This window comes from Esox lucius, chromosome 14, assembly GCF_011004845.1.
Source record: "Esox lucius isolate fEsoLuc1 chromosome 14, fEsoLuc1.pri, whole genome shotgun sequence".
Classification (NCBI taxonomy): Eukaryota; Metazoa; Chordata; class Actinopteri; order Esociformes; family Esocidae; genus Esox; species Esox lucius.
In genome coordinates this window covers 22697006-22724867 of record NC_047582.1, presented here as the reverse complement: position 1 = coordinate 22724867, position 27862 = coordinate 22697006, and the positions used below count along the sequence as shown (strand labels likewise).

At 40.7% G+C, this 27862-nt stretch overlaps 1 protein-coding gene across 3 annotated transcripts in view; it reads left to right on the top strand.

Moving 5' to 3' along the window:
- zmp:0000000846 (tenascin) overlaps window positions 1-27862 on the top strand; it is a 74348-nt gene that overhangs the window by 20870 nt on the left and 25616 nt on the right. For 2 of the 3 annotated variants that reach the window (XM_020053555.3, XM_010878048.4), the window contains exons 1-9: window positions 3739-4025; window positions 19337-19899; window positions 20480-21793; window positions 22206-22469; window positions 22742-22857; window positions 24093-24246; window positions 25909-26178; window positions 26918-27103; window positions 27297-27386. In XM_020053555.3, the coding sequence (XP_019909114.3) occupies window positions 19404-19899; window positions 20480-21793; window positions 22206-22469; window positions 22742-22857; window positions 24093-24246; window positions 25909-26178; window positions 26918-27103; window positions 27297-27386 (2890 nt within the window). In that variant the 5' untranslated portion in view covers window positions 3739-4025; window positions 19337-19403. Of the gene's footprint in view, window positions 1-3738; window positions 4026-19336; window positions 19900-20479; window positions 21794-22205; window positions 22470-22741; window positions 22858-24092; window positions 24247-25908; window positions 26179-26917; window positions 27104-27296; window positions 27387-27862 lie in introns of those variants that run through there. The other variant, XM_010878047.5, reaches the window with a different exon arrangement.

Below are 27862 nucleotides of genomic sequence, written 5' to 3'. Positions count from 1 at the left end.
CCTGAGAGCAAATTCACTACATATTCTGTATGTATTTTCTATTTATCAACATTGCAAAGACGTGTGAGTCACAAGGGAAAAAGGTAAACAAAAGATTCATTGTAGCCTATAATTTGTCCTTCTGTCTTAGACATACTATTTACCAAACTTTAGACCTGTGGATCCAGGCGTGTTTATGCAGTCAGTACCATAGATAAAGTAAGGTCAAGAGAAAAGCCAGTCTCAATTTTGACCTATTTCACCCTTGGTTACCTCAGGAAATATGTGGTTAGATGTGACAGTACATTGGTGTAAGTCCTGTAAAAGCTGTATGGAACATTTATTTGATTACTCAATATGTAACTTTTACCTTTGGCCACGTCATCATTGCAAATGAGAATTTCTTTTGAAATCGGCTTATCTGAAGAAATGAAAGTGAATAAATGACTATATTTAAAATCATCACAAGCACCTCCATGTGTTGGTCTGAAGGCTACAAAGTTGCAGAAAACAAACCCAGATCGTCTCAATCTGAATAACCACATCCTAACGGAGGCAGGTTTAAAATCTATGTTTACAATGGAGTTTAAGGTTCCAGAACAAAATAGTCCTCTGTTCCATCTGTGTTGGAACAAACAGCTTAAATGAAGACCTGACTGGTAGAAGTATGAGTAAACTTTAACCTTAAGCCGTAGCTACTCTGTTCTCTGTCTCTTAACCTTTTCTGCTTTGCTACTTGATTGCATGTTGTTTACATGGTCTGACTGTTACTGTAAAATATAGTATTCCTAGGACTTTCAAAGCATTATCTTTGGTAGCCAAGTAATATACCTTCATTAGTAACATATCTCTTGAAAAACTGCACATCTACAATGGACCCCGTCAAGTTGTAGAGCAGCAAAGTGCATCGCTAGGCTTGAGTTCTGCCTTATCAAACAACATATACTGACTTATCTGGTTAAAAAACTGTGAAATATCATAACATATTTTTCAAATTTTTTTGGAAAGTGTGTGAATGGGCATGGTTCATTTGGTCAGTGTGTAGGATCTAATCATAATATTTTTGAAGTTTGTTTTATCCACAGCTGCATCTTATTCAGTAGTAATTGGAAACACCTGTAATGGTACACTAACTACACAGCTGTTGCCAGTGGTCAGCGGAACAACAACATGACCTGCAGGATGGCTCTCCAACATAACCAGCCATCCTCGCAAATAGGCTTGTTAGTGTATTTACATGTGCATATTATGATAACCCTAACTAGTAGCAGACACTGGACAGCACCAGGATATTTTGCATCCCCCTCAGTTAAACCCCCTGGCCGGTATGCCACGGCCAGTATTCAAACACCTAGACGCATTGACACATCTGTACTTTGAGTCAGTGATATAGACTGTGCTGGTCAGGGACGTCATGTGTTTCACCTCAATGGGCATCAGGCGTGCTGGAAAAGTGGAATTCTCTGGCCTCTTTTTTCTTTTTTGGCAATTCCCCCACTGCTTTTTCCAACTCTCGTGATATGGACAAAGAAGGTAAAATTCTTAGTATTTTTTTAGTTTTTAGAACACCTAATAAATAAGACTACTGTTTCTTTTAGTGTCCTTTTTCTTTGGGAAGCCATACTCAGTAATGGCTTTCCATGCTTTTTATTGATGTAGCCATTTACAAACGTTAAATGATGTTGTTTTTTAATGATAACTTGAATCAATGGATGGGCCCTCTACATCCAATACCAGTTTTCATTTGGCCAACTAATATCTGGCCAACACCATTGATTACAGTGACACATTGTGTTCAAACACTGGAGAATTGATTGAAATCAATTAAAATGACAGTTTGAAGATTATTTAGGTATTTATTTCATGAATAAAAACCAGTCTGTAAAATACTGTATATCGGGCTAGCCTTCAAGGGTATTAGTGTGTTAGGACTGGAGCCATTTATAATGTACACTACGATAATGTACAGTAAATGTAGTACATAAAGTGCAGGCCAACACATGACGACCTGTGTTAACATTAGCCTACTGCTGTAGTGCTGCTCGACTGTTTTCTGCTTTAACTGAGACTGACTTGCAGTGTATAGCAACAGCAAATGCAGAAAGGACAGGAAGGCAAGGGCAACAAGGGAGGCAGTAGTATGAAAGGGTGGCAAGGGAAAGGAAAAACAGACGGGGTGAAACGGACAGAGATGGATGCAAAATGCGCAGAACTGTAACAATTATTATACGGTATGGTTATATCGGAGCCAAAATGACTGATACAAAACACCACCTGTACTCCCACAAACTCTTTGCTTTTGTCTGAATCCCTGATGCTTCAACACAACAGCTAAAAATTTGTCTGTTTCCTGACTTTTCCAGCCTCACGCCATCTGTTAAACTAATGTAAGTGGAACTCCTTTAGAGATGGAAAAAAAAACACCTCAGTCAGGACCAGAGATGACAAGCCCATGCAATCCCCTATTATTTTATCCTCTAATAGATGTGGGTATGTTTTATAATGTGTTTTATAAGGGGCAGTGACTCACCATATGGTTTTGTCAATGGTTAGGATGTGCATAAATGTAATTAGTCATATACACTTGATTGAGCCAAAATCTGGGATCACTTAAAGTTTCAAATTCATGAAATCTACTAAGCTACATGTAACCTTGATGAGTCCCTTCAGTTGTCTGCAGCCACCCAGTTCTTGACTGTGTTAGAGCAGCAGAGACTGGGGTGGAAAAGGATGAGCTGTGAGTAGACTGCAGTATCAATGGGACTGGGGTGGAAAAGGATGAGCTCTGAGTGGACTGTAGTATCAATGGGACTGGGGTGGAAAAGGATGAGCTCTGAGTGGACTGTAGTATCAATGGGACTGGGGTGGAAAAGGATGAGCTCTGAGTGGACTGTAGTATCAATGGGTCTGGGGTGGAAAAGGATGAGCTCTGAGTGGACTGTAGTATCAATGGGACTGGGGTGGAAAAGGATGAGCTCTGAGTGGACTGTAGTATCAATGGGACTGGGGTGGAAAAGGATGAGCTCTGAGTGGACTGTAGTATCAGATGGGGAATAAACCTTGGCTGATGCCTGTTGTGTATGTACATACACATACATGCTTGTGTCTGTCTGTATTTTCGTCTGAGGATTTACCTGTGTTGGAAAATAAGGAGAGGATGCTCTTGTTAATTTCATCTATGGAATGTGTGTGTGGATGAGGAACATTTCACAGGATCATAGAAGAGACCTGTTGTCAGTGGGAAAGGGCACCAGTTGCCATGGTACCATTCAAAGCTAGCCCTGTTTTGTCAGAAGGCGTGTTACAACCTTATGAATGGACCATCAACCATTCAAAGATGTGTTGCTTTGTCTCTTGAACCAGACACATGCTGTAAAGGGATTCTGTTAACTCACTGTGTATCATGCAGAATTTTTCTTATAGAGTAGTACAATTCAAACTCAAAACACTCTCATCCCTTGGAGTTTACCATTCAGACTCTTCATATTGGCTCTTTCAAAATAAGTATTGCCTATCTATCTTTGTCCTTCCCAACTCCCTTTTTGCCATCCTCTGTTTTGCTTCCTCTAATTCTCTCTCACACAGTCACCCACTCCCTCCTTTTCACTCTTTGTAATGAGTTGCCAGTAAGCACAACAAAATCTCACTTCAAGGCTGCAGCTACAGTAAGAAAGATGGAAAGGGAGGGAGGGAGGGAGGGAAAGTGACGGCTATTTAAGGGCTGTAGTTGGAAACTGGGGGTCTGACCAGAAGGCTCCACTCTCAGTTAAAAAAGAAATTTCATCCTCTCTCTTTCTTTCCTGTTCTCCTACTCTGGCTTGGATCCTCTCTAGGCTCTAGGTGAGGAGAGAGTGCACTTAAGCTGCCAGGGGCGGAGGGGCTTATCTGACCAGAGGTATCATCAGGTTTGTAAACAAGAACAGGTTGCAGAAAAGTCTTCCAGGTGGACATTCTTTCATCTCCCTTTATTGAATGTGCTGGGTTCCAACAAGGCAACTTTGTGTGCTGCCAAAAGCTGTGGTGTAGGAGCTTTAAACATACAAAAGGTAAGAAAAAGATTGTTTACTTGGATGAAGATAATGTTCATTCGTTGCTGGTGTTTGGATAATTACCATTTAGTGAATAATGTTTACAATGTGCATGTTTAGCACTTTGAAATCCTGTATTTTTTCTCTTTTCTTGATGATCAATTAATGATGGAGTGATCAAACCATTTTCCATTTACATTTTATGGGTCTCATTGTTCCTGAAAATAAGACACCATAAACAATTTAACTGCCAAATTAATTTTTACATCTTGAAATGGAATTAAAGAAATTGCTAATGAATTTGCAGATAAATACTTTTTATGTCAAATTGATTGCATTTAAGTAATTTATCAGACATTCTTATCCAGAGTGACTTACAGTAGTGAGTGAACATGTTTGTTCTGGTCCCTTGTGAGAATGGACCCCACAACCTTTCCATTGCAAGTGCCTAGCTTTACCAACTGAGCTAAAATTGACCTAATTTATTATTACATGAATCCAGTGTACTTTGGCAGTAAATGAGAAATAAGCAGGATGAACTCAACAAATATACAGTACTGTGATAATGCTATCCCAACAACTGCAACATCATGGCTTTCCTTCTGCCAGAATCCATTCTTTATCGACAGACGGATTCCATTACAGAGCTTTGCCAAGTTGCTAAAGGGCAAAGACTATGGTTTATAAGGAATGCTGTTAACATTCTTTTGGAATGTTGCAACTTCTGGGCAACTTCTTACCAGTATCACCCAAGGCTTTGTCTGTGTAATAGAAATTGAGATTTGGGACACAGCGTAATGACAGCAGTAGCCTTGTTGACTGACTGATGAGTGATAGAACATATGGAGTTGTTACACACATCATTGATCACCCAGGGCAAGAAGGCTTAGAGCCAATGTATGATGTGAAAAGAGCAAGAAGCCAAACTGCTTTTTCCAATATTGCCAGACTGTAGATCAGTGATCGTGTACATCTGTGTAGGCCCACATCTGTTTTTAAGACATGCAAAGATGTGTATGGGCACTTGAGTAAATGTCCCCCCAGGTTTTTGGACTTTATTTTTTTGCAGTATGGTGAATAATTGTTCGTTCATGGGCAATTATGACCTGGTTTTATGTTAATTTTTCATTAAAGAGATTACACAGTGGGAACTGCAGCCATTGATGCAGCCGTATGCAGTGTGGATCATGAGTTTCAAATATGCAGGCTTGTCCATTTTCAAATCCATTTGCTCCGGTAAATTGGAATCTTAAACTATTAGAAATAAGGGTTCCAATATGGTTCTATATTGAGGAACAGGGTTCCATCAAACCTTTCTGATCCATCAAACCTTTCAGAAAACACTTTGTGAGGGTTCTATCTAGAATTGTTCTAAGAACCATTTAATCAAGAATGTTTGCTTGATGACACTGCAGGCATAAATCCTTTAGGCAAGAAGTGTTCTGCAAAAATACATGGTTGTAGGAAGAAAATCTAGATTACAATATGGTTATTGATCCTGCACATCATAGTACCATTATTTTAATTGTATTATATTCCTTAAGCAGAACTGAAGATTACATAAGGCATAGCATTTCTTAAGCAGGGGAGACCTTTTCATGTTAGTAGAAAATCAACTTGAAGAATTTATGATTCATATAGATTGTTCATACAATAAGGGGAGAGCAGCTAACAATTTAACATCTCTTTTTTATGATATCCATAGGAGTACTGCATCCGGCAATTTACAGTGGGGAGAACAAGTATTTGATACACTACCGATTTTGCAGGTTTTCCTACTTACAAAGCATGTAGAGGTCTGTCATTTTTATCATAGGTACACTTCATCTGTGAGAGACGGAATCTAAATCAAAAATCTTGAACTTGTTACCTGTATAAAAGACACCTGTCCACACACTCAATCAGACTTCAACCTCTTCACAATGGCCAAGACCAGAGAGCTGTGTAAGGATATCAGGGACAAAATTGTAGACCTGCACAAGGCTGGGATGGGCTACAGGACAATAGGCAAGCAACTTGGTGAGAAGGCAACAACTGTTGGCGCAATTATTAGAAAATGTAAGAAGTTCAATATGATGGTCAATCTCCCTCGGTCTGGGGCTCCATGCAAGATCTCACCTCGTGGGGCATGAATGATCATGAGGAAGGTGAGGGATCAGCCCAGAACTACACGGCAGGACCTGGTCAATGACCTGAAGAGAGCTGGGACCACAGTCTCAAAGAAAACCATTAATTACACACTACAGCATCATGGATTAAAATCCTGCAGCACACGCAAGGTCCCCCTGCTCAAGCCAGCGCATGTCCAGGCCTGTCTGAGGTTTGCCAATGACCTTCTGGATGATCCAGAGGAGGAATGAGAGAAGGTCATGTGGTCTGATGAGACAAAAATAGAGCTTTTTGGTCTAAACTCCACTCGCCGTGTTTGGAGGAAGAAGAAGGATGAGTACAACCCCAAGAACACCATCCCAACCGTGAAGCATGGAGGTGGAAACATCATTCTTTGGGGATGCTTTTCTGCAAAGGGGACAGGACGACTGCACCGTATTGAGGAGAGGATAGATGGGGCCATGTATCGCGAGATCCTGGCTAACAAACTCCTTCCCTCAGTAAGAGCATTGAAGATGGGTTGTGGCTGGGTCTTCCAGCATGACCACGACCCAAAACACACAACCAGGGCAACCAAGGAGTGGCTCCATAAGATGCATTTCAAGGTCCTGGAGTGGCCTAGCCAGTCTCCAGACCTGAACCCAATAGAAAATCTTTGGAGGGAGCTGAAAGTCCGTATTGCCCAGCGACAGCCCCGAAACCTGAAGGATCTGGAGAAGGTCTGTATGGAGGAGTGGGCCAAAATCCTTGCTGCAGTGTGTGCAAACCTGGTCAAGAACTACAGGAAACGTATGATCTCTGCAACTGCAAACAAAGGTTTCTGTACCAAATATTAAGTTCAGCTTTTCTGATGAATCAAATATGTATGTCATGCAATAAAATGCTAATTAATTACTTAATAATCATACAATGTGATTTTCTGGATTTTTGTTTTAGATTCTGTCACAGTTGAAGAGTACCTATGATAAAAATTAAAGACTTCTACTTGCTTTGTAAATGGGAAAACCTGCAAAATCGGCAGTGTATCAAATACTTGTTCTCCCCACTGTAGGTATTTAATGTATTGCAGTGCATAGGGCAGGTTGAATGCAGTGTTTGATTGGAGTCAAGGGTTTTAGAAAAGAACATTAGACATTAAAGTGTATATACTTCCCTAACCTACTGAACCACAAACAAGTATTTTGTTCTCCACTAGTTAATAAGCTAATACATTTCTAAATCAATGTTCAGAAAGGGCCTGTCATTTCTTTGGCATGTAAACCATTTGGATGGGACATCTGCTACTTATTCCTTGGTCCCTTTCTGGGTTGTAAGGTAAACGTAAAAGAGTATTTATGGCTTCTCTGCTATGGGGCGGATTAACAGACAAAAGGGGCAGAAGGGTTCTGGACTGGCCTGTCACGGCTATACATTTGTGCTGGAGGGTAGGGGTTTTGAGCGAGCATGGGGATGGACAGACCTTTAAGGGAAACAGCTGGTTTAAGGACCCCCTTGCCTTAGGGTCTGTCCAGCCTTTGGTGAAGGTATTTAACTTTTAGTTTGACCCCCCACTCAGCAGAGGAGAGAAAGGTATAATGTAACACCCAGAACCTTTGATTGCATCCAACTGAAGAACAGAATGGCAACTGGATGGAAAAACAAATGATTACCTACTCATAAGCATTGATTGAAAATTGTGGATTGATTGATTTTATCATCTAGAAATACACATGGCCATGTACAGTGGGGAGCAGGGATTTCCAGGATCCGTGTCAGGGGGTGAATAAAGACTATTATACTGCAAAGTCATGGTATAAATCTGCTAAGGAGTCTAGACAAGATGTGTAATTATTGCGTGTGGGACCAGGGGAGCAGATGGCTTCGTACAGCCAGTGAAATATATTCACTGCTCGAACTTTCTTGGGGATCTGCCAATAAAGCAGTAGTAAATCTACTGTGATATTCTGCAGAGCTTAAAACCATACAAACTAGTAAAACAAAATGTTTAAGGCTGATTATTCAACAGCATCTTCATTATTTTCTATCTAAATTCAGTTTAATTTATAATTATTCTGTGGATCTTTGGCAATTGAGGCAATTAAGAGGTAAAGTCAGTGCTTTCATTTGAAGTATGTGATAATGCTATTGCATTGGCAAACATGGAAACAGGAAAGCTTTGACCCTGCAATAATCTAATTTCTCACCCCTTGGAGTTTACAATGGCAATATAATGCTTTTATGATAATCAGGTATAATGGTTTAGTAGTTCCAAAGATCCTTTTCAAATCCTTTTGCAAATAATGAATATTAATGCTACCCAATACTACTGCTCATGGCTGGCCCAACGCATAAGCGACATAGGTGGTCACTTAGGGCCCCTGACCTCCAGGGGGCCCCAGTCCGCTAGGGAGCCCTGGACCAGTAGGGAAGAGGGGGCCACAAAATAAAATGTTGCTTAGGGCCCCCAAAAGGCTAGGGCCGGCCGTGCTACTGCTAATACCAGACAGGTTCAAAGCCATGTACTTAGCTTACTAGATAGCTAGCAAAACCAGTTAGCATCATCTCTAGAACAACAGGTTATTAATTGTAACTAGCTTGATTCCTAAATGGGACACCGTGACATTACTATAAGCCAGCTAGTTAACCACACCAAACAGAAAAAAGCTTTAATGTAATATGGCTAGTTTGCTGTTTTTCTTTACTGGCTAAGTTGAGCTAAATTCCTTGCTAGCTCACATTAGCTAGTTATAATTTTTGTCTATCGTTAGCTATAGCCACCCTTCTACCGTTCTCAAAGTTTTGATGTCTGACTACTGCAGTACTGTTTGTACTACTGAACTGCATAAACAGGCAAGCCTGCTAAACTTTTCACCATTCAGCGATCAGCTGTTTTTTCCCCTAAGCAACAGCAGGAATGGCAGTTGTGAAAGTGGGCTGCACTGACCTGGGATTCCCCCGACCTAATTTGATATAGAAAATTCCATTTGAGCAACCTTGAGTTTAGACCTAATTCAAAGTGCCAGTGGAAACAGGACTTAAGTGGAAAGGCTCCCCAGCAGTTCCAGCTGCCTGGACAATCAAGCCAGGGCTTCCCATTTATGGAAGAACACATTTCCAAAGAAAAAAGAAATGCAAACAAGCAGATGCACAGGATCGACGGCTGCATCTGACCTCAACCAGGAAGAACGTGATATGCTGTTTATGTCTCAGAGAGTCTGAAAAAATAATGTTTTCCATAAGAGATACACCCTGCTGCGCATCATTCCATCTGTTACCATGGCTATGGTGTTATGAATTACAGCGAGAACTAATGACATCCTGGACACCAGATAATACTGACTTGATCGTCACTAAAGGGAATGTTTGACCCAGGTTTGCTGTGCCTCTGTAGATTGACAGTGGTGGTGAGAACTTTGCTCTCAGCTTCTAATGGAATCATTAAATTGCAGAGTTAGAGATAAAAAACACTAACCATGGTTACAGTGTCTACAAGACAATGTCTCTATTTTTCATGCTACTGACAGAATCAGGAAGCAGTAAAAAACTGTGAATATAGAGTAGTACATCTAAATCTTTGGCTTTTACCCCAAGGCAATGGGCAAAAGGCAATAACAAGGCCAACAGTGAGTATGACTGTGCTGTGAGTATGCATGATATAGGGGAGACGTTCCCATATTGTCCACATCACTGCAGACTTTGTTTGCACAAAGATGCATTGAGAGTCCAGGATCTCAAGGCCAGCTCAAACCAAAACCATTAATTTTCTCAGTAAAGCAAAGGATTACAAATGTTTACAGAGCAATGCGTTTAGTGACATTGTATACTTTTTTTAAATGTATGAAGTTATGTCTCTGCACTGAACTTGTCTATCAAAGGGGGAAAAGTTGTTTTAGTTTTTTTGAGTGATTGGAGGAGTTTCAGAGAAGTATACACCACAGAAGTATTTTTGAAATTTCATGCCAATCGAGTTCAACTAATGACATCATTGGATAATGCAGCCAGCTGTCTGATCTAAAAAAATGTGAATCATGTTCTGTAGCTGTTACTCTGTTTAGCCAATTGCTTGTTCACACGAGTGGCAGATTAGATTAGATTCAGCATTATTGTCATTGAACAGTACCAGTACAGTACAATGAAATGCAGTTAGCATCTAACCAGAAGTGCAAACAGAGGGCAGAAAAAGTACAAGTATTTGCAAGTTTAAAGTAAATGTATATTACAAGTAATATGTGACGATATGCAATGAAGGCAAATGCAGTGCAAATGGCAATATTAAATGTGCAATTAAGGCAAATAGAGGAGGGCAGAAGGTTTACAAGCATTAGGTATAGTGTATGTTACAAGTGGGATAACGGTTATTTGGTTACAAATGAGTAGCATGAGCAACCGGGATGCAGAGATCAGCAATGAGGTCCCAGAGGTAGACGTGTGTATAACAACTGTTAAAACATTTAATATAAAAATGCAAGCACAATGGCAATTCTTAATGTGCAAAGAGGCACACAGAATGTGCAAGGTGCATGTGCCAATGAAATGCAGGGATAAAAGCGGTGAGGTTCCTGAGGTAGACATGAGGTAGCTGAGGTACCTGTAACAACTTATTTTTTTTAATTAACAGGCTTGCAAGGCCGTGTCAGAGTAGTACAAGGGAGTAGTGCAACAAGGACCTGAGAGGCAGGGAGAGGGGTGTTGGTAAGTGATGGGTCACAGAGTTCACAGTGTTCTCTGGGTCACAGAGTTCAGCAGGGTTACAGGGGATGGGAAGAAACTATCCCTGAGCCTGCTGGTGTGGGTCCAAAGATATATATTCCACAACGTTACAAGATAGCTAACCTGACTAATTCTTTCTAGTCTGTCCACCCTCGAAGGTTCCACTCTCGAAGGTTGGCTCTTCAAAACAGGGGCAGTACTAGGTTTTAGTTTCTTGGGAGCTTGCTAGTTAGCTAGTCTATTTGAGATTGCTAAACAATGTCTGCTATTAATAATCCCTCATTACAACAATAGCTGGATATCGCTATGAATTCTGGATTGTGTGCTTTGCTTACTACAAGGAAATGTAGATGGTCTGTTTCAATCAGCGAAATGCAGAAACGCCCCTTTGCGTCACATTAGGATATTCAAAAATGTTGACGCCGCATTTGAAGTTAATACCATATTATTGGATATAGGGGAATAGAGCAGTGGTGACATTTCCCTTTAAGGCTATGTTAAGGTATGTTATGTATGTTATTTTTACACTTGTCGGTTGTTGCTCTGAATTAGTATGTCAGATTTTATACTCTGTGTAGCTACTGCTTTCAGCCGTAGTTAAATGGGATCCTAATACAATCTTTTAAGAGTTTGTGAACTGGTATTTTACAGGAAGTCACAATGTTACAAGGCTTCCAGAACAAACGTTTTCATTTATTTTCTCTGCAAAATTTTAATGACTGTTTAATAAAAAAGACACAAAATCAATAGCATATCAATGACAAATTCAGAAGGGTAACAAAGCAATACAGATACAACTACCAAACAATACTAATAAAGAACAAAAACATACAATAGAAATGGGAGCTGCTTCTCCGTGGGCTTGTCCACCTCCACCCGCCTGACACACAGATAGCATATTAATAAAAAATATATATTGTGGGAAGGATAATGTATTTCACGGTTTTTCATTTTCTTTCCTGACTCTGGGTCACTTTTCTTTCCTGACCGTGTGTCTGACACTTTCAAAAGCTAGACTGTCCATGTCTGAGAAAAGTGATACTTCATTCATATCAGCAGCTTGGGACATGCAGAAAAAGCCTCAGAGCTAATTTAGATAATTGCTTAAATGTTTCTGAATAATGGCTGCCCCAGTCTGGACATACGACGTGTGCATTAATGCATTGGTCTTGGACTAAGCAAAACAGATGTTCTGTATCTAGTGCCAACATTCCTTGTCCCCTTTTTCCATGTGGGAAAGTTCCCCACTCCACGCCAGGACGGAGGAAGAATAATAAAGCCAGGGAGAACATTGATATTTATTTCAATTTCTTTCCTCAACAAAACGTCTCCAAAAGTCACATGGTGAAAGGGGACGTCCTTGAACAACCCCATTTTGAGTTTGAAAATATGTCCAAAATTCATAACATGACAAATATTAAAGCTTATTTTTCTGTTTCTGAGGGCTGGGAGTATCAGCACAAAACTGCAAAGCATCTCTAACAATTAAATTCATACCTTCCACTGAGATTATTACCTAGCAAGTAGAAATTTACTTTCTTACGTGTAAACTTCTGCGATAATTTCAGTGTCTGCAAAAGTTGTGACTGGAGGGTGTTCATAATTACATTTAAAATAACTAACATAAAATTTACTTTAGCAGTCAATATGGCTTGGTACTGACTGTACAATGTAGCTACTTCCCCAGAATTTCTGCATGACAACAGAGCTTGGCAATTTATAAACAACAAACTGTGCAATATCCCTTTAATTTTGCTGGCTTGCAGTCGAAAAAACAAAATAAAACATGGCAGCATACAGTAAAATAATTAACTGAATCCGCGCTCAACTCTGGCTGTGTGACATACATTATAATATTATTCGTTTCTTAGCCATGTCCATATATACTCTCAACCGAAAAAGAATTTGCTTAATGCCAATGTGCGTTCCTGAGACAAAATGGTGAGATCTGCTGTGATTTCTTCTTTACACTACATATTGAGTACATTTTCTATTCATTATATCCATCTGCTGCAGCTGACATCACACGACGTATAGCTCCAGCTCAGACCTGTCACCAGCCAGATCCATACATTAAGGAAGGCTACTTTTGATTGTAGTGAAAAGTGGTTTCTGTTTTCCAGATGGGATGCTTCTTTCCAGACAACCCCCCAACCAGCAGTGGGATTGCCATCACAGGTGCATTACTGCCTGAGATATGATGGGCCTGCCATAACTTTATTTCCACTGAAACCAGATAGTAGCAAAATAAATGCTGTAGAATGGTCTTTGTCCAAATAGCTCTTGCCATTAGAGATTTAAAGATTTTACATCTACTGCCATGTATCACAGATGGGATAGACAATAGATGTTTTTTTTTAATAATAATTTAAACGTTTAGAAAGTTGATAGCCACTATAATATTGACTGATGACTAAGGGCTCTTCTGCTTTGTCTGGGGGATTTTTATAGTACAGTACATACAACATTGATGTCCGTATCAAGACATTTGTAAATTCAAGTTGGCTATATTCTGGTCAAGTAGTGTTTATTACGTTTAAATGGAAATCGGTATGGGACAGTTTTTCTTAATGTTAACTGCTGAATTGGCAGTCTATTATGAACTAGGAAATACGATAGTGCATTTTTATCCTACCGTACCTGTGGTTTGGCATAACTTCAATGGATCAACCAGGGTCTTTCTACATTAGTTTCTGACACACCCCCTGACCAGAAATATGGAAACCCTGAACTCAGAGTCATCCCTGACTGCTTTCCCACACTGAGGGGGAAGAACAGTTTGCCGTTTGTTCTAAGCCGTCTCCCACAAATTACAGGGCTTCAGTGTCCAGCATATGAAGTCATCAGAGTGATCTGGAGGAGCCAGTGGGAATATTTAGTATTGGCTGAATCCTACCATGTACAAGTAACTCAAACTGTTGCTTATAACTTCCAAATAACTATTCATTCACTCATATATATTGTGACAGCCCGTGCAAATTCCACCAATATAAAATAGGAGAATCTCCATCTGCAGTCTTTAACCATCTTCCCAAGGCATGATTGATGCAAGTTCAGTTTACTCACATTTCATGAGTAAGGATCTGGCCCAATAGGCGTGTTCATTATTGATTCAATGAAGGTGTTTATAAATCTTTTTGACCAACACAGGTATTTTGAAAAAAAAATATTGTGCTACTACAGTCTGAAATAATTTTTGACAGTATTTCAATCTGGAGGAAGTTTGAAGTGACTTAAATGAATAATTTTGCCTGTAGCTTACAAGCTACAGGCACATTTATAGGAAGAAAACAGAAACCTCTGTTTATAACAAATGCATTTACTAACATCACTGAACCAAGCGCACCTTTTCTTGCCCATTTGGGTGAGTGACCCTAGTTTGTTATTAATGTTAAATATATAATCATATGAAACAACAGTATCCATCCAAACCAGTTCTTGACACTACAGAATTCTGTCAGATATAAGGAACTGCAGTAAAATGCCAAGTCAGCTTCTAACAAGTGCTGTGACAAATCACTTAAAACGAAATCTTAAAAATTTTTCAACACTCACATTTTTTGTTTTGTCCAGACTCACCTGAAGTCAAAGGGCTTGATGTAAGTGCCCAGAGGAAAAAACACATCTATGGCCATAGACATTGATATTGGATAGTGTTTTTTAGATAGTCAAAAGCCCTCTGTCGTTCCTAGTCAGGTAATGTTTAATCCTTTGCTGTGGAAATGTATTCATTTAGGTTAATGTGGGAATCATAAAGAGCCAAATATGAGTACCGTTACAGCCCTAGCATACTCCCTCATTTGATTGGTCGGATAGCTGGATCTTCTGACTGTAGAAACTAACTCCCTGCTTCATCACACAATTTGTGGTTTATCATCACAAATACACTGCATTGAACAATAAAATAGTTTAATTAATCAACCATAACTACTGGTATACAGCAAACATGTTATTCCCCAGACAATATTCTGTGCAGTTGTTTATTTAAAAAACAAGATCTCTACAACAGGACACATAATTCACCCAAGTTTAGTTCTTATCGTTCCAGAGTTGCCTGAGATATCGCAAGAATGAATGATTCACATATTGTTTTCCATATGTGAATCAAATATTTGTTTTGAAGAGAGGAACCTATGTACAGAATTGCATGATTTGTGAATGACAAGTAAAACGCATCACCATGCAAATTTACCATTTTCAGTCACTTGTTATAATGCCACCATATGGCCAATCTGTATGACTTTGCAACTGCCAGATCTCTATGGCAGCCTGCATCATTCCCACCAAATGTTGTCAAAATCAGGCATGTAGTAACTGAGACATTGTATGTTACCACATACATGTACACACAGACTAAGATCGGTACATAGTCCCCTCTGATTACACTAGAAATGCTCAGTCTGGTTGGGAGAGGGAGAAGTTATTTTAAGTCTCAGGGAGAGTAATGTCATTCAGTAGCTACTTCTACTGTATACATATTTGCCTATGTTACTGTAAATACATAGTCTTGAGCTGTTATATGAGTGAAAGCAGGTTCAGGTCTGGGTGGATGCTGTGTGGCCATAACAGACTACTGACAAAATGTATTGCAAAGAACACAAATAGCAGAGGATGTCAGAATGTGCTTAATGCCAAAACCTGTTTTAAGGAGCTGTATATACAGTGGGCAGAACAAGTATTTGATGCACTGCCAATTTTGCAGGTTTTCCTACATACAAACCATGTAGAGGTCTGTCATTTTTATCATAGGTACACTTCAACTGTGAGAGACGGAATCAAAAAAAAAAATCCTGAAAATCTTATTGTATGCTTTTTTAATAATTAATTAGCATTTTATTGCATGACATAAGTATTTGATCACCTACCAACCAGTAAGAATTCCGGCTCTCACAGTCCTGTTAGTTATTCTTTAAGAAGCCCTCCTGTTCTCCACTCATTACCTGTATTAACTGCACCTGTTTGATCTTGTTACCTGTATAAAAGACACCTGCCCACACACTCAATCAAACAGACTCCAAACTCTCCATAATGGCCAAGACCAGAGAGCTGTGTAAGGACATCAGGGATGAAATTGTAGACCTGCACAAGGCTGGAATGGGCTACAGGACAATAGGCAAGCAGCTTGGTGAGAAAGCAACAACTGTTGGCGCAATTATTAGAAAATGGAAGAAGTTCAAGATGACGGTCAATCTCACTCGGTCTGGGGCTCCATGCAAGATCTCACCTCGTGGGGCATGAATGATCATGAGGAAGGTGAGGGATCATAGGTACACTTCAACTATGAGAGACAAAATGAGAAAGATCCAGAAAAAACATTGTAGAATTTTTTATGAATTTATTGATAAATTATGGTGGAAAATAAGTATTTGTTCAATAACAAAAGTTAATCTCAATACTTTGTTATATACCTTTGTTAGCAATGACAGTGGTCAAACGTTTTATATAACTCTTCACAAGGTTTTCACACACTGTTGCTGGTATTTTGGCCCATTCCTCCATGCAGATCTCCACTAGATCAGTGATGTTTTGGGGCTGTCACTGGGCAACAAAGATTTTCTATGGGGTTGAGATCAGGTGACTGGCTAGGCCACTCCAAGACCTTGAAATGCTTCTTACAAAGCCACTCCTTCGTTGCCCGGGCGGTGTGTTTGGGATCATTGTCATGCTGAAAGACCCAGCCACGTTTCATCTATCTCATGATACATGGCCCCATTCATTCTTTCCTTTACACAGATCAGTCGTCCTGGTCCCTTTGCAGAAAAACAGCCCCAAAGCATGATGTTTCCACCCCCATGCTTCACAGTAGGTATGGTGTTCTTTGGATGCAACTCCATTCTTTCTCCTCCAAACACGACGAGTTGAGTTTTTACCAAAAGTTCTATTTTGGTTTCATCTGACCATATGATATTCTCCCAATCCTCTTCTGGACCATCCAAATGCTCTCTAGCAACCCTCAGACAGGCCTGGACATGTACTGGCTTAAGCAGGGGGACATGTCTGGCACTGCAGTATTTGAGTCCCTGGCGGCGTAGTGTGTTACTGATGGTAGCCTTTGTATACTTTGGTCCCAGCTCTCTGCAGGTCATTCACTAGGTCCGCCCGTGTGGTTCTGGGATTTTTGCTCACCGTTCTTGTGATCATTTTGACCCCACAGGGTGAGATCTTGCGTGGAGCCCCGGATCGAGGGAGATTATCAGTGGTCTTGTATGTCTTCCATTTTCTTATAATTGCTCCCACAGTTGATTTCTTCACACCAAGCTGCTTACCTATTGCAGATTCAGTCTTCCCAGCCTGGTGCAGGTCTACAATTTTGTTTCTGGTGTCCTTTGATAACTCTTTGGTCTTGGCCATAGTGGAGTTTGGAGTGTGACTATTTGAGGTTGTGGACAGGTTTGAGGTTGTGTCTTTTATACTGATAACAAGTTCCATCCGGTGCCATTAATACAGGTAACGAGTGGAGGACAGAGGAGCCTCTTAAAGAATAAGTTACAGGTCTGTGTGAGCCAGAAATCTTGCTTGTTTGTAGGTGACTAAATACTTATTTTTCCGAGGAATTTACCAATAAAATCATAAAAAATCCTACAATGTGATTTTCAGGATCTTTTTCCTCATTTTGTCTCTCATAGTTGAAGTGTACCTATGATGGAAATTTCAGGCCTCTCTCATCTTTTTAAGTGGGAGAACTTGCACAAATGGTGGCTGACTAAATACCTTTTTGCCCCACTGTATATACAGCTCTGTAAAAAATTAAGAGACCACTGCACCTTTTTCTTTCCTTTCCAAAAAAGTTGAAAAGGAATGTTTTGAGCGAGGAACAGAAGGGTTAAAATTAAGAGACCACTGCAAATTGAACGCTTCTGTGCCTCATTCAAAACATTCCTTTTCAACTTTTTTGGAAAGGAAAGAAAAAGGTGCAGTGGTCTCTTAATTTTTTCCGGAGCTGTATATATATATATATATATATATATATATATATATATATATATATATATATATATATATATATATACACTCACCTAAAGGATTATTAGGAACACCTGTTCAATTTCACATTAATGCAATTATCTAATCAACCAATCACATGGCAGTTGCTTCAATGCATTTAGGGGTGTGTTCCTGGTCAAGACAATCTCCTGAACTCCAAACTGAATATCAGAATGAGAAAGAAAGTTGATTTAAGAAATTTTGAGCGTGGCATGGTTATTGGTGCCAGACGGGCCAGTCTGAGTATTTCACAATCTGCTCAGTTACTGGGATTTTCACGCACAACCATTTCTAGGGTTTACAAAGAATGGTGTGAAAAGGGAAAAACATCCAGTATGCGGCAGTCCTGTGGGCGAAAATGCCTTGTTGATGCTAGAGGTCAGAGGAGAATGGGCCGACTGATTCAAGCTGATAGAAGAGCAACTTTGACTGAAATAACCACTCATTACAACCGAGGTATGCAGCAAAGCTTTTGTGAAGCCACAACACGCACAACCTTGAGGCGGATGGGCTACAACAGCAGAAGACCCCACTTTGGATTTGGTGGAACGGGAGCTTCGTGCCCTGGATGTGCATCCCACAAATCTCCATCAACTGCAAGATGCTATCCTATCAATCAACATTTCTAAAAGAATGCTTTCAGCACCTTGTTGAATCAATGCCACATTTAATTAAGGCAGTTCTGAAGGCGAAAGGGGGTTAAATACAGTATTAGTATGGTGTTCCTAATAATCCTTTAGGTGAGTGTATATATGATTGCTGTTCTGAGGAAATGGAGCTTTGAGGAAATAATTTGTTGGTGGTAAATGTCTTAACAGGCAACATAAGAGCTCAGGTTCTAATTCAGTTTCATTTACCATCCAAAGTTACACTCAGTGCTTGCCTTAGCATAATCCCAAATTGGTAAATCGTCCGACACAAACATTTTGTAGACTTTGTTCTCGAAAGATGTCTTGTAATGCATACGTAATGTAAGAAAATACAACTTTTGGTAGCAGAAGAAACAGTCAGCAACTTTCATAGGCTCACTTTAGCTAAAAATCTGTGTCTTTTATAAGAAGGAACAAAAAACATTTATGATGATGTGTACAATGTAATTCCTGTGAGAAACAGGGAAATAAACAAAGGGAGAACTCTTTTCATAATAACCCTTTGAATGACACAATTACATGGGCTGGTCATTATGGGTAAAGGCATATACGTTAAATTCCTTTACAACTTCACTCCCTCTGTCTGGCATTTAGTGTCTGCCGGTAGGAATGTCAGTTTTAGTGGTGCCATTAGCTACAGCATAATACAGAGAATATAACAGAAGTGTTTGCAGGTGTTCCAGTGTATGAACCTCGTTTAGTCTAAACAAAAACTATTTAGTAGACTTTGTTTGTTGACCTATGTTTACAGTCTTGTAATTCAGGGGGCACAGGTTAATGTCTGCCTCTACATGTTTTACTGTCAAAAGCATCACTTTGGAGTGACTTTAAAAGTGTGGTTACTCATGTGCATTATTAAGGCTGTCTAGACTTTATGTATTTTTGTTTACTTTCCAGGGTTCCAAAACTGTTAGACACATTTGGCTAGTCTTCGAAGCTTTGTCTCAACTTTCCTGAAGTCCAGATGAGAGAGCCAACGATGGGTACTAAAAACCTTCTAGGCATCCTCTTCCTGACCCTCCTGTTCAACCTCTGCCAAGCTGGGCTGGTCAGAAAAATTATTCGGCATAAACGGGCAACACTGGCAGTCACCAACGGTGACAATGTGACCCTCCCCAGCATTGACCAGCCAGTGGTCTTCAATCATGTCTATAACATCAACGTCCCTGCCTCCCTGTGCTCAGTGGACCTGGATGCCCCAGGAACCACCAGCCTTGAGTCCAAGGATGCATCTCTGCCGCCAGGCCTTAGCACCACCGAACATACCTTTGATGGGCAGAACCAGATTGTTTTCACCCACCGAATCAACATTCCACAGCAGGCATGTGCATGCACTGATGGATACCCAGACATTAAAGATCTCCTGAGCAGGTTGGAGATGCTGGAGGGAGAGGTGTCAACACTGAGGGATCAGTGCACCACTGGAGACGCTGGCTGCTGCAACGTTCAGCCAGTCACAGGTACTGTACATCTTTTTACATAATCTCCCCCAGCTTCGGACTGGCTCATTCAGTCCGTCTCCCCTCCCCTGATCACTGCTGTAAATGAGTCATCTCTTTAAGTCAACTTAAATGGTAGATAAAGGGTTAAATATCTATGTATACTACTGACTTCAACATAGCTTCTATAACATAAAACACACGTTTCATGATCTCCAGCTACTCCTCTGCAGTAAAACAAAATGCAGGCTCTTCACCTAGAAGTCTCTTGAGATTTAGTTGGACCATTCAGTCTTTTTCCAGAACCACATCAGCCACCTCCTGTAGAAAATTAAATCCAGAACAGATTTCTCATTTTGCAAGTGTCCATCCTTCAAAACAAAAACAAAAAATGACCATCCTGCAAGTAATTTACGAGCTTGTTGCTAATATTCACCCCAATAAATTAGTCACAGTTAACTCCATTGTACAGTATAACATTTAATTTACTCATCAGCAGTGCCTTATTTTACGAACACGCGGCTTTCAAAATGACGTATTGGCCGAGTGAAATGAGTAGGAACGGGTTGTGTGTTTAAAAACATTTAAACTGCTCCTTTAGGTGAGCTGGGGACCAAGCCTTACTGCAACGGCCGGGGCAACTACAGCACTGACACCTGCAGTTGTATTTGTGAGCCTGGCTGGAAGGGATCCAACTGCACCGAGTCAGAGTGCCACAATGGATGCCAGGACCAAGGCAGGTGCGTAAACGGGAAGTGTGTCTGCTTCCAGGGCTTCGGTGGGGACGACTGTTCACTTGAGGTTTGCAAACTGGACTGTGGTGAGAACGGACAATGCTCTGGCGGGGTCTGCGTCTGTGCCAAGGGTTACACTGGAGAGGATTGCTCTCATATGGACTGCCTGGACAACTGTCTGGGCCACGGAATGTGTGTGGACGGGGAGTGTGTGTGCGAAGAGCCCTGGACGGGTTTCAGCTGCGCCGAACTCATCTGCCCCAACGACTGCTACGATCGAGGCCGCTGCGTTAATGGAACCTGCTACTGTGAAGAAGGTTTTACCGGGCAGGACTGTGGGGAGAAAACCTGCCCCAGCGACTGCATGGGTCACGGTTTCTGTCTGGATGGCCAGTGCGTCTGCAGTGCGGGCTACACAGGGGGGGACTGCTCCGAGCTCACCTGCCCCAGTAACTGCAACAACAGAGGTGCCTGTTTCAATGGCATGTGTATCTGTGATGCTGGCTACCAAGGCGAGGACTGCAGCCAGTTTGCTTGCCCAAACAACTGCCACAACCAGGGACAGTGTGTCGGTGGACGGTGTGTCTGTGACGTGGGCCACCGAGGAGAGGACTGCTCTGAACTTTCCTGCCCCAACAGCTGCCTTGACCGGGGCCACTGCAACAACGGACAATGTGTGTGCGATGAAGGGTTCAGTGGGGAGGACTGCAGCATCAAGACGTGCCCGTCAGAGTGCTACCGCCGCGGAGACTGCACGGACGGCCGGTGTGTATGCTATGCCGGCTTCACTGGCGCGGACTGCAGTGAGCTGAGTTGCCCCAACAACTGCCTGAACCGCGGACTCTGTGTTTACGGACAGTGCGTCTGCAATGAGGGCTTCACAGGGGAGGACTGCGGGGAGAAGAGCTGTCCGAATGACTGCCTGGGGAGGGGACACTGCACGGATGGCAAATGCGTCTGCCCGGACGGCTTCGCGGGCGATGACTGCTCTGAACTCACATGCCCTGACAACTGCAACAACAGGGGGCGCTGTGTTAATGGAAGGTGTATGTGCGAGGAGGGATACGTGGGAGACAACTGTGCAGAGCTGAGCTGCCTCAACAATTGCCAGAACAAGGGCCACTGTGTTCATGGACAATGTGTCTGTGATGAAGGGTACATTGGACAAGACTGCTCTGAAGGTAATCATGGTTTCATTCAACTGTCCTGCTGTTTAACAGAAACAATTATGGATAATTCAGTTCATTTTTTCATTTAGCTTTTAATGCTTTAAATTTCCATGTGCTTGAATGCCGCATTTAACCTAATATCTTATTTTTCCGCCCTATTTTATATTGAAAACATAATCAAATCCACAAATAGGTTTATTATATTTGAACTTCCATTTATGATTTCTTCTGATGCCAAAAGCTGTGCATTTAAGTTGTCTGCAATTCTTTGTGAAAGAGGTCCAGACCACTGCCAGATGTGAGTCTGGGGAAAGCATTAGCTTGTGTGGAGATGATCGGCAGTGGCTGAGGGCATGGGAAACTAAGTGACTCAGAAAATAAAAAGACAAACTTTGAACCATTTTCTGTATCTCTTTCTATCTAGTTTCCCCGCCAAAAGACCTGACTGTAAAAGAGGTCACCACAGAGACAGTGGATCTGACCTGGAACAATGACATGCTGGTGACAGAGTATCTGATCACTTATGTTCCCACTGGTACTGGAGGTCTGTATCAGGAGTTCACTGTGCCCGGTGACAGGTATGCTGCCACCATTAGTGAGATGGAGCCTGGCATTGAGTATCAGATCAACGTCTATGCCATCCTCAACAACAAGAAGAGCATCCCGATTACTGCCAGGGTGGCAACACGTAGGTCAAGCCCATTCCATCTCATGGAATAATATCTTCAGTTCTGAAGAATTGTGTCTCTGAACAGGCAAAGAATGAGAATGTGGGTCTCTTTAGACAGTCAGTAAAAAGCACTTTGCGTGTTTAGTATGCTGTCACAGCACAATGTTTACACAAGCTTTTCGTTTTAAAACAGGTGGTTCCAACAAACACTGCGTGAATCTAATTCAGTGTCTAAAAGCACAACCTATTAGCATCAGGCATAATATATTCCTTTGACTCACTCTCCCTAGATCTACCAGAGCCAGAAGGCTTGAAGTTCACATCGGTGAGGGAGACCTCAGTAGAGGTTTTGTGGGATCCACTGGACATTCCCTTTGATGGCTGGGAGCTCTACATCCGGAACACAGTCAGTCTGTCAATGTCTTACTGCAGTCTATCTTTCTGCCAGGCCTCTGCTGAGTGCTGGCAAGGATTTCACTAAATAACACGGACAATAACAAATTTAGACATGCTGGCTCTGCTCTTTTGTTAAGGTCTTAGGATGTTTCGTTATCATGTCCACTGAGGTAGCAGAGTTGGAGTCAGTCCAGTTTTCAATGCAGCAAACTCAGAATAAGATTAAGCATTAAACGCAATAAACCACAAAATGGAATTGCACTAGTAAAGTATGCTCTACTTCACACATTATGCAAGGTAACAACTCGGAATGTGGAACTATGTGGAATATAATTGTACATTGGCTTAGATCACAAATCTGTGGGATTATTGTTACTTGCAGGCTTAATGCTTAGCTCGTAATAGCGAAGGTCAGAGCAACCATAAACCCTTTGTTACTGTCCCACTTTCAGAAAGGGCCTTGTTTTAATACCCAAGGAATTCTCTGGCAGCTAGGACACTCATCTGTTTTTACTGCGGTCACAGTTCTTATGCCATTTTGAAGTGCACACGGGGGCCAACTGTGATTTAAAAATGTATGCCTTTCATATGCGCACGCATTTCCTACACTTCTCAAAAGCTGGCATTCAGACTAACCTTATGCTTGTTCAGAATATTGGGGATATATATAAAGGAGGCGGTCTAAATTCACACATTCATCTCTGCCCTACCTGATACATTTACAAATACACTGATTTGCATTTGTTTAGGGTTATGAATGCATAAAATCTGAAAAGACAAATAAATCCATAGTGATGTTGAAATATTAATGCACATAGGATTATAATAGGGAGCATACTGTACCCTGGTTTATTGCCCATATACATATGAACCATTATGCAATAGATCTGATAATGCCACATTCAAAACAAATCAGAACTGAGAATTCAGTGCTTTTAAGACAACAGTAACTTTGGGATTCTTATGTAAAATTGGTAATCCAACTCTGTCACTGGCCAAATGGTCTTTGTCGGAAGGATTCTTATGTTAGACAATCAACAACTTGCTAGAATAACAAAGTAATAAAATACTTGTTATACCTGTTCATTTGTTTAACTCAACATTAACTGTGTGTAAGGTGTATTGCCTTAATCCAAAAAGACTTATTGACACGGCTTAACTCAGCCTGTTGTGTATGTACTGTAGCTAGCAACTATGTATAAATCCAGAAGTGGTATAATAAAACATATGAATTTACCCTTTCAGAAAGAGGACAATGGGAAAATCTTGGCCAGCCTTCCATCCTCCCAAACAACGTATGAGCAATCAGGGCTTGGTCCTGGTCAGGAGTATGAGGTTTCCTTGGGAATTATCAAGAACACTACCAAGGGTCCTCAGGCTTCTAAAATCATAACTACAAGTAAGCTTACACCGCATTTTAATGTGTGTAATGTTTTTTCGACCGGTGCAAAACCTGAAAACTGAAAATCATCGGCATGCAATATATTAATTAATCGTGCACAGGCAAGACAAATCTAATTGTATTTGTCAAATGTTTAGTGTAGAATGTAAATGTAGAATTTTTATGTAGAGACAATCATCCAGCAGCTACGCACTTGGCCAATTGCAAGTACATATTGACGTGTAGACAGAAATTTGTAGCTCTCAACCCATTACACAATGTCTCCATTAAGGTTGGGCCCAACTCTTCCATTCCTCTAGTCCAACATCAGCTCCTTCATTTTGCTATTGTTGCGATAGAGATTGTTGTCCTGGCATCACAGAACCAGGTCACTGGCCTCTTTCCTATAGGCTGTCTTTTCACAATCTGTGATCGGGCTTAATACCACTGGGTCATTGGTAAACACAAAAATGGCCTTTCTTGGGTACAGGGACTGCCGTGGTCTGCTTGTCCCAATTCTGTGACAATTCCATTATCTGCACTGTCTAAAATCACTAACTGAAGTAGAGCGAAAGTATAAATTCTCCAAGTCCTTAACTGAAAGTAAAAGCTTTCCAGTCAACTTTGCCTCTCGAATTCACAACCAGTAGTAGGCAAAAACATTTAAGGGATAAAAAACACTAACCAATCCCTCCCTTGCTCCAGTAAGACTTTAGCAGAGGTTGCCTTGCTAGGTTGTTATAGCGTATTAGTCATGTCAGAGGTTGCCTTGCTAGGTTGTTATTGCATATTAGTCATGTCAGTGGTTGCCTTGCTAGGTTGTTATAGCATATTAGTCATGTCAGAGGTTGCCTTGCTAGGTTGTTATAGCATATTAGTCATGTCAGAGGTTGCCTTGCTAGGTTGTTAGTGCGTATTAGTCATGTCAGTGGTTGCCTTGCTAGGTTGTTATTGCGTATTAGTCATGTCAGAGGTTGCCTTGCTAGGTTGTTATAGCGTATTAGTCATGTCAGAGGTTGCCTTGCTAGATTGTTATAGCGTATTAGTCATGTCAGAGGTTGCCTTGCTAGGTTGTTATAGCATATTAGTCATGTCAGTGGTTTTCCAAAACTGCTCAGCTAGCCAATGCATGTAACTTGTTTGTGACATCAATCATAGATAGCTAATGGTAGTAGACTCAAATTAGTCTTCTTTTGAATGAATGACTAGTATAACTATTTATTACAAATAATTTATAACTTCTTTAGGGGTATCTTTGGAATATCTGATTAAGACATTCATTTAAATGACCCAAAGTGGTCAATTAAACTAAGGAGTACACATTTTATGAAATGTAGCCCTCCACATGGTTAGCAGTTGTTATCCACTCCAACTGAAAAACCATAAAAAAAACCATATATTTTCTGAAACAGTACAATGTGCACACAATTACCAAACGTATGATTTTGTTAACATTCTCAAAATATTTAAACATTTCGTTGTTTTTGTAAACCAATCACAAGTGCAGTATTCTGACATTAATAAAGCAGTGTTACGCAGGCCTTAAAATTCAGATTAAAAAAATCAATACCACCTCCTGGCTCTTGCTCAAAGGGAGCCATTACTAATTTGATGTGTGATACCCCGATCCTATACGCACAGTGACATTTCTCCATCTTAATCCCCTTTTCTATTCTCCAGGGATTGATGGGCCCAGAATGGTAGAGGTTCGTGATATCACAGACGTCTCAGGCTTGGTCACCTGGTTTCATCCTGTGGCCAAAGTGGATGGTGTGACCATAACCTATGGCCCTAGCTCCAACCCCACAGAGAGGACAACTGTGGACATGTCCACCACAGACAAACAATACAGCATCGAAAACCTCCGTCCAGACACTGTGTACCAGGTGTCCCTCTACTCCAGGAGGGGAGACATTACCAGTGACCCAGTCAATGAGATATTCACAACAGGTAGGGTTTTCAAACACTTTTGAGAAGCACACTCAAGCGTAATTTTTCACTTAATAACAGCAAGCACGCTTGGAATAGTTTAAGAATAAGTTGCAAGGGGACCATATTAGTGTGGACTACATCACTTTTGCTGTCCTGGGAAAATGTTACTCAAAATGTCTTACTAGTTACTTTTTTATTTTTGGGTCCTCTATCAAATATGTTTGAAAATCAAGAAAATAATTAACTTATTAGACTGAACAAATTGCATCAGTCATGCGGCTTCCCTGCAACTGTGTGCGATGCATATTAGCCATTTGGTTTTACCGTTAACGATGTTAAGGATAGCTAATCTCAGGGTATATGGAAAAGCTTTCCCAAAAACCTTGTAAAATAAAAGTTAAATACAAAGTGTGCGCTTCTGCACATACCTCTCTGATCACGGTTGCATGTGCGCTAGAGGCACCTGGTTCCCTTAGGAAACAAGGGTTATATTTACAAAAATACATTTACATTTATCCAGTTGGAAAATGTTTTCCATATAATGTGTTCTGCAGAAACAAATCAATTGCATTACAAATGAAAGAGTAACTAGCCATCAAATTAGCCCTACAAATGCGCCCACGGATGGAATTTCATTTATGATTTTGGACTTCTGATCTGAGGATGCAGGAGGAAATTTTTTTGGTATTGAGTATTGTTATTCTAAAATATGGTGTTTGCATCCTCTAGTTCCTTCATTCTTTCTGAATTGTTACAGACCTGGATGCCCCCAAGGACCTGCAGCCGCTGGGCCAGACTGACGACAGCGTCACCCTGGAGTGGAAAAACAGTCAGGCAGACGTTAACAGCTATAGAGTGAAGTACAATCCCATCTCTGGGGGTTCTCATGGTGAGGAGGTATTCCCCCGTGGATCAGGAGACAACACTCAGGCAACAATCACTGGTGAGAGACAACCAAGACCTATTCGTAAAATGCAGTTTTTATAGTATTATGAATTAGGGGCTATCCCAAGTAAGACTTTGTCATTCTTAATGATAATCAAGTTTGGTGCTCAAATTCATCTCTCTTCAGCATAATAATAACAAGATCGAAGGTAATCAGGTAATCAATTCACATCTTCTGTCCCATATTTTAGGGCTAAAGCCAGGTACCGAGTATGGAATTGGTGTAACTGCTGTTAAAAATGAGAGAGAGAGCCTACCTGCCACCACAAATGCAGCAACTGGTAAGAGCATGCCAACACATTCACATAGGAAAATTTAACAGCTGCCTACTATTGAAACTCATAAGCACTGCTCCATTTACCACACACTCTACAGTTGTAGATAGATACAACTGTCAAAGCAGCAAATAATTAGGCAACAACATGAGGCAAATGTACAGCATTCTGAAAGTAAAAACCTGAGAACTGATTAGTAACCAATGAACAGAATTAAATAAGTAATGTGAAACAATGCATCAGACTTGGCCTTCATTCACCAAATATTTTATCATTTACATTTATGCACCAATATGAATTTTCTATGAAGATTTATGTTGCTAGGTAACTGAGATTTGTGAGTACAAAAGATGCCAATGGAATGTATTCACTTACATTAAATGATGACTAATACTTTATTCAGTAGGTCATTTCAATAGAATTAGTCATGCATATCAAGCTCAAAATAAAGTGACTGATGTTCCAGGCTAATATGCTTTATG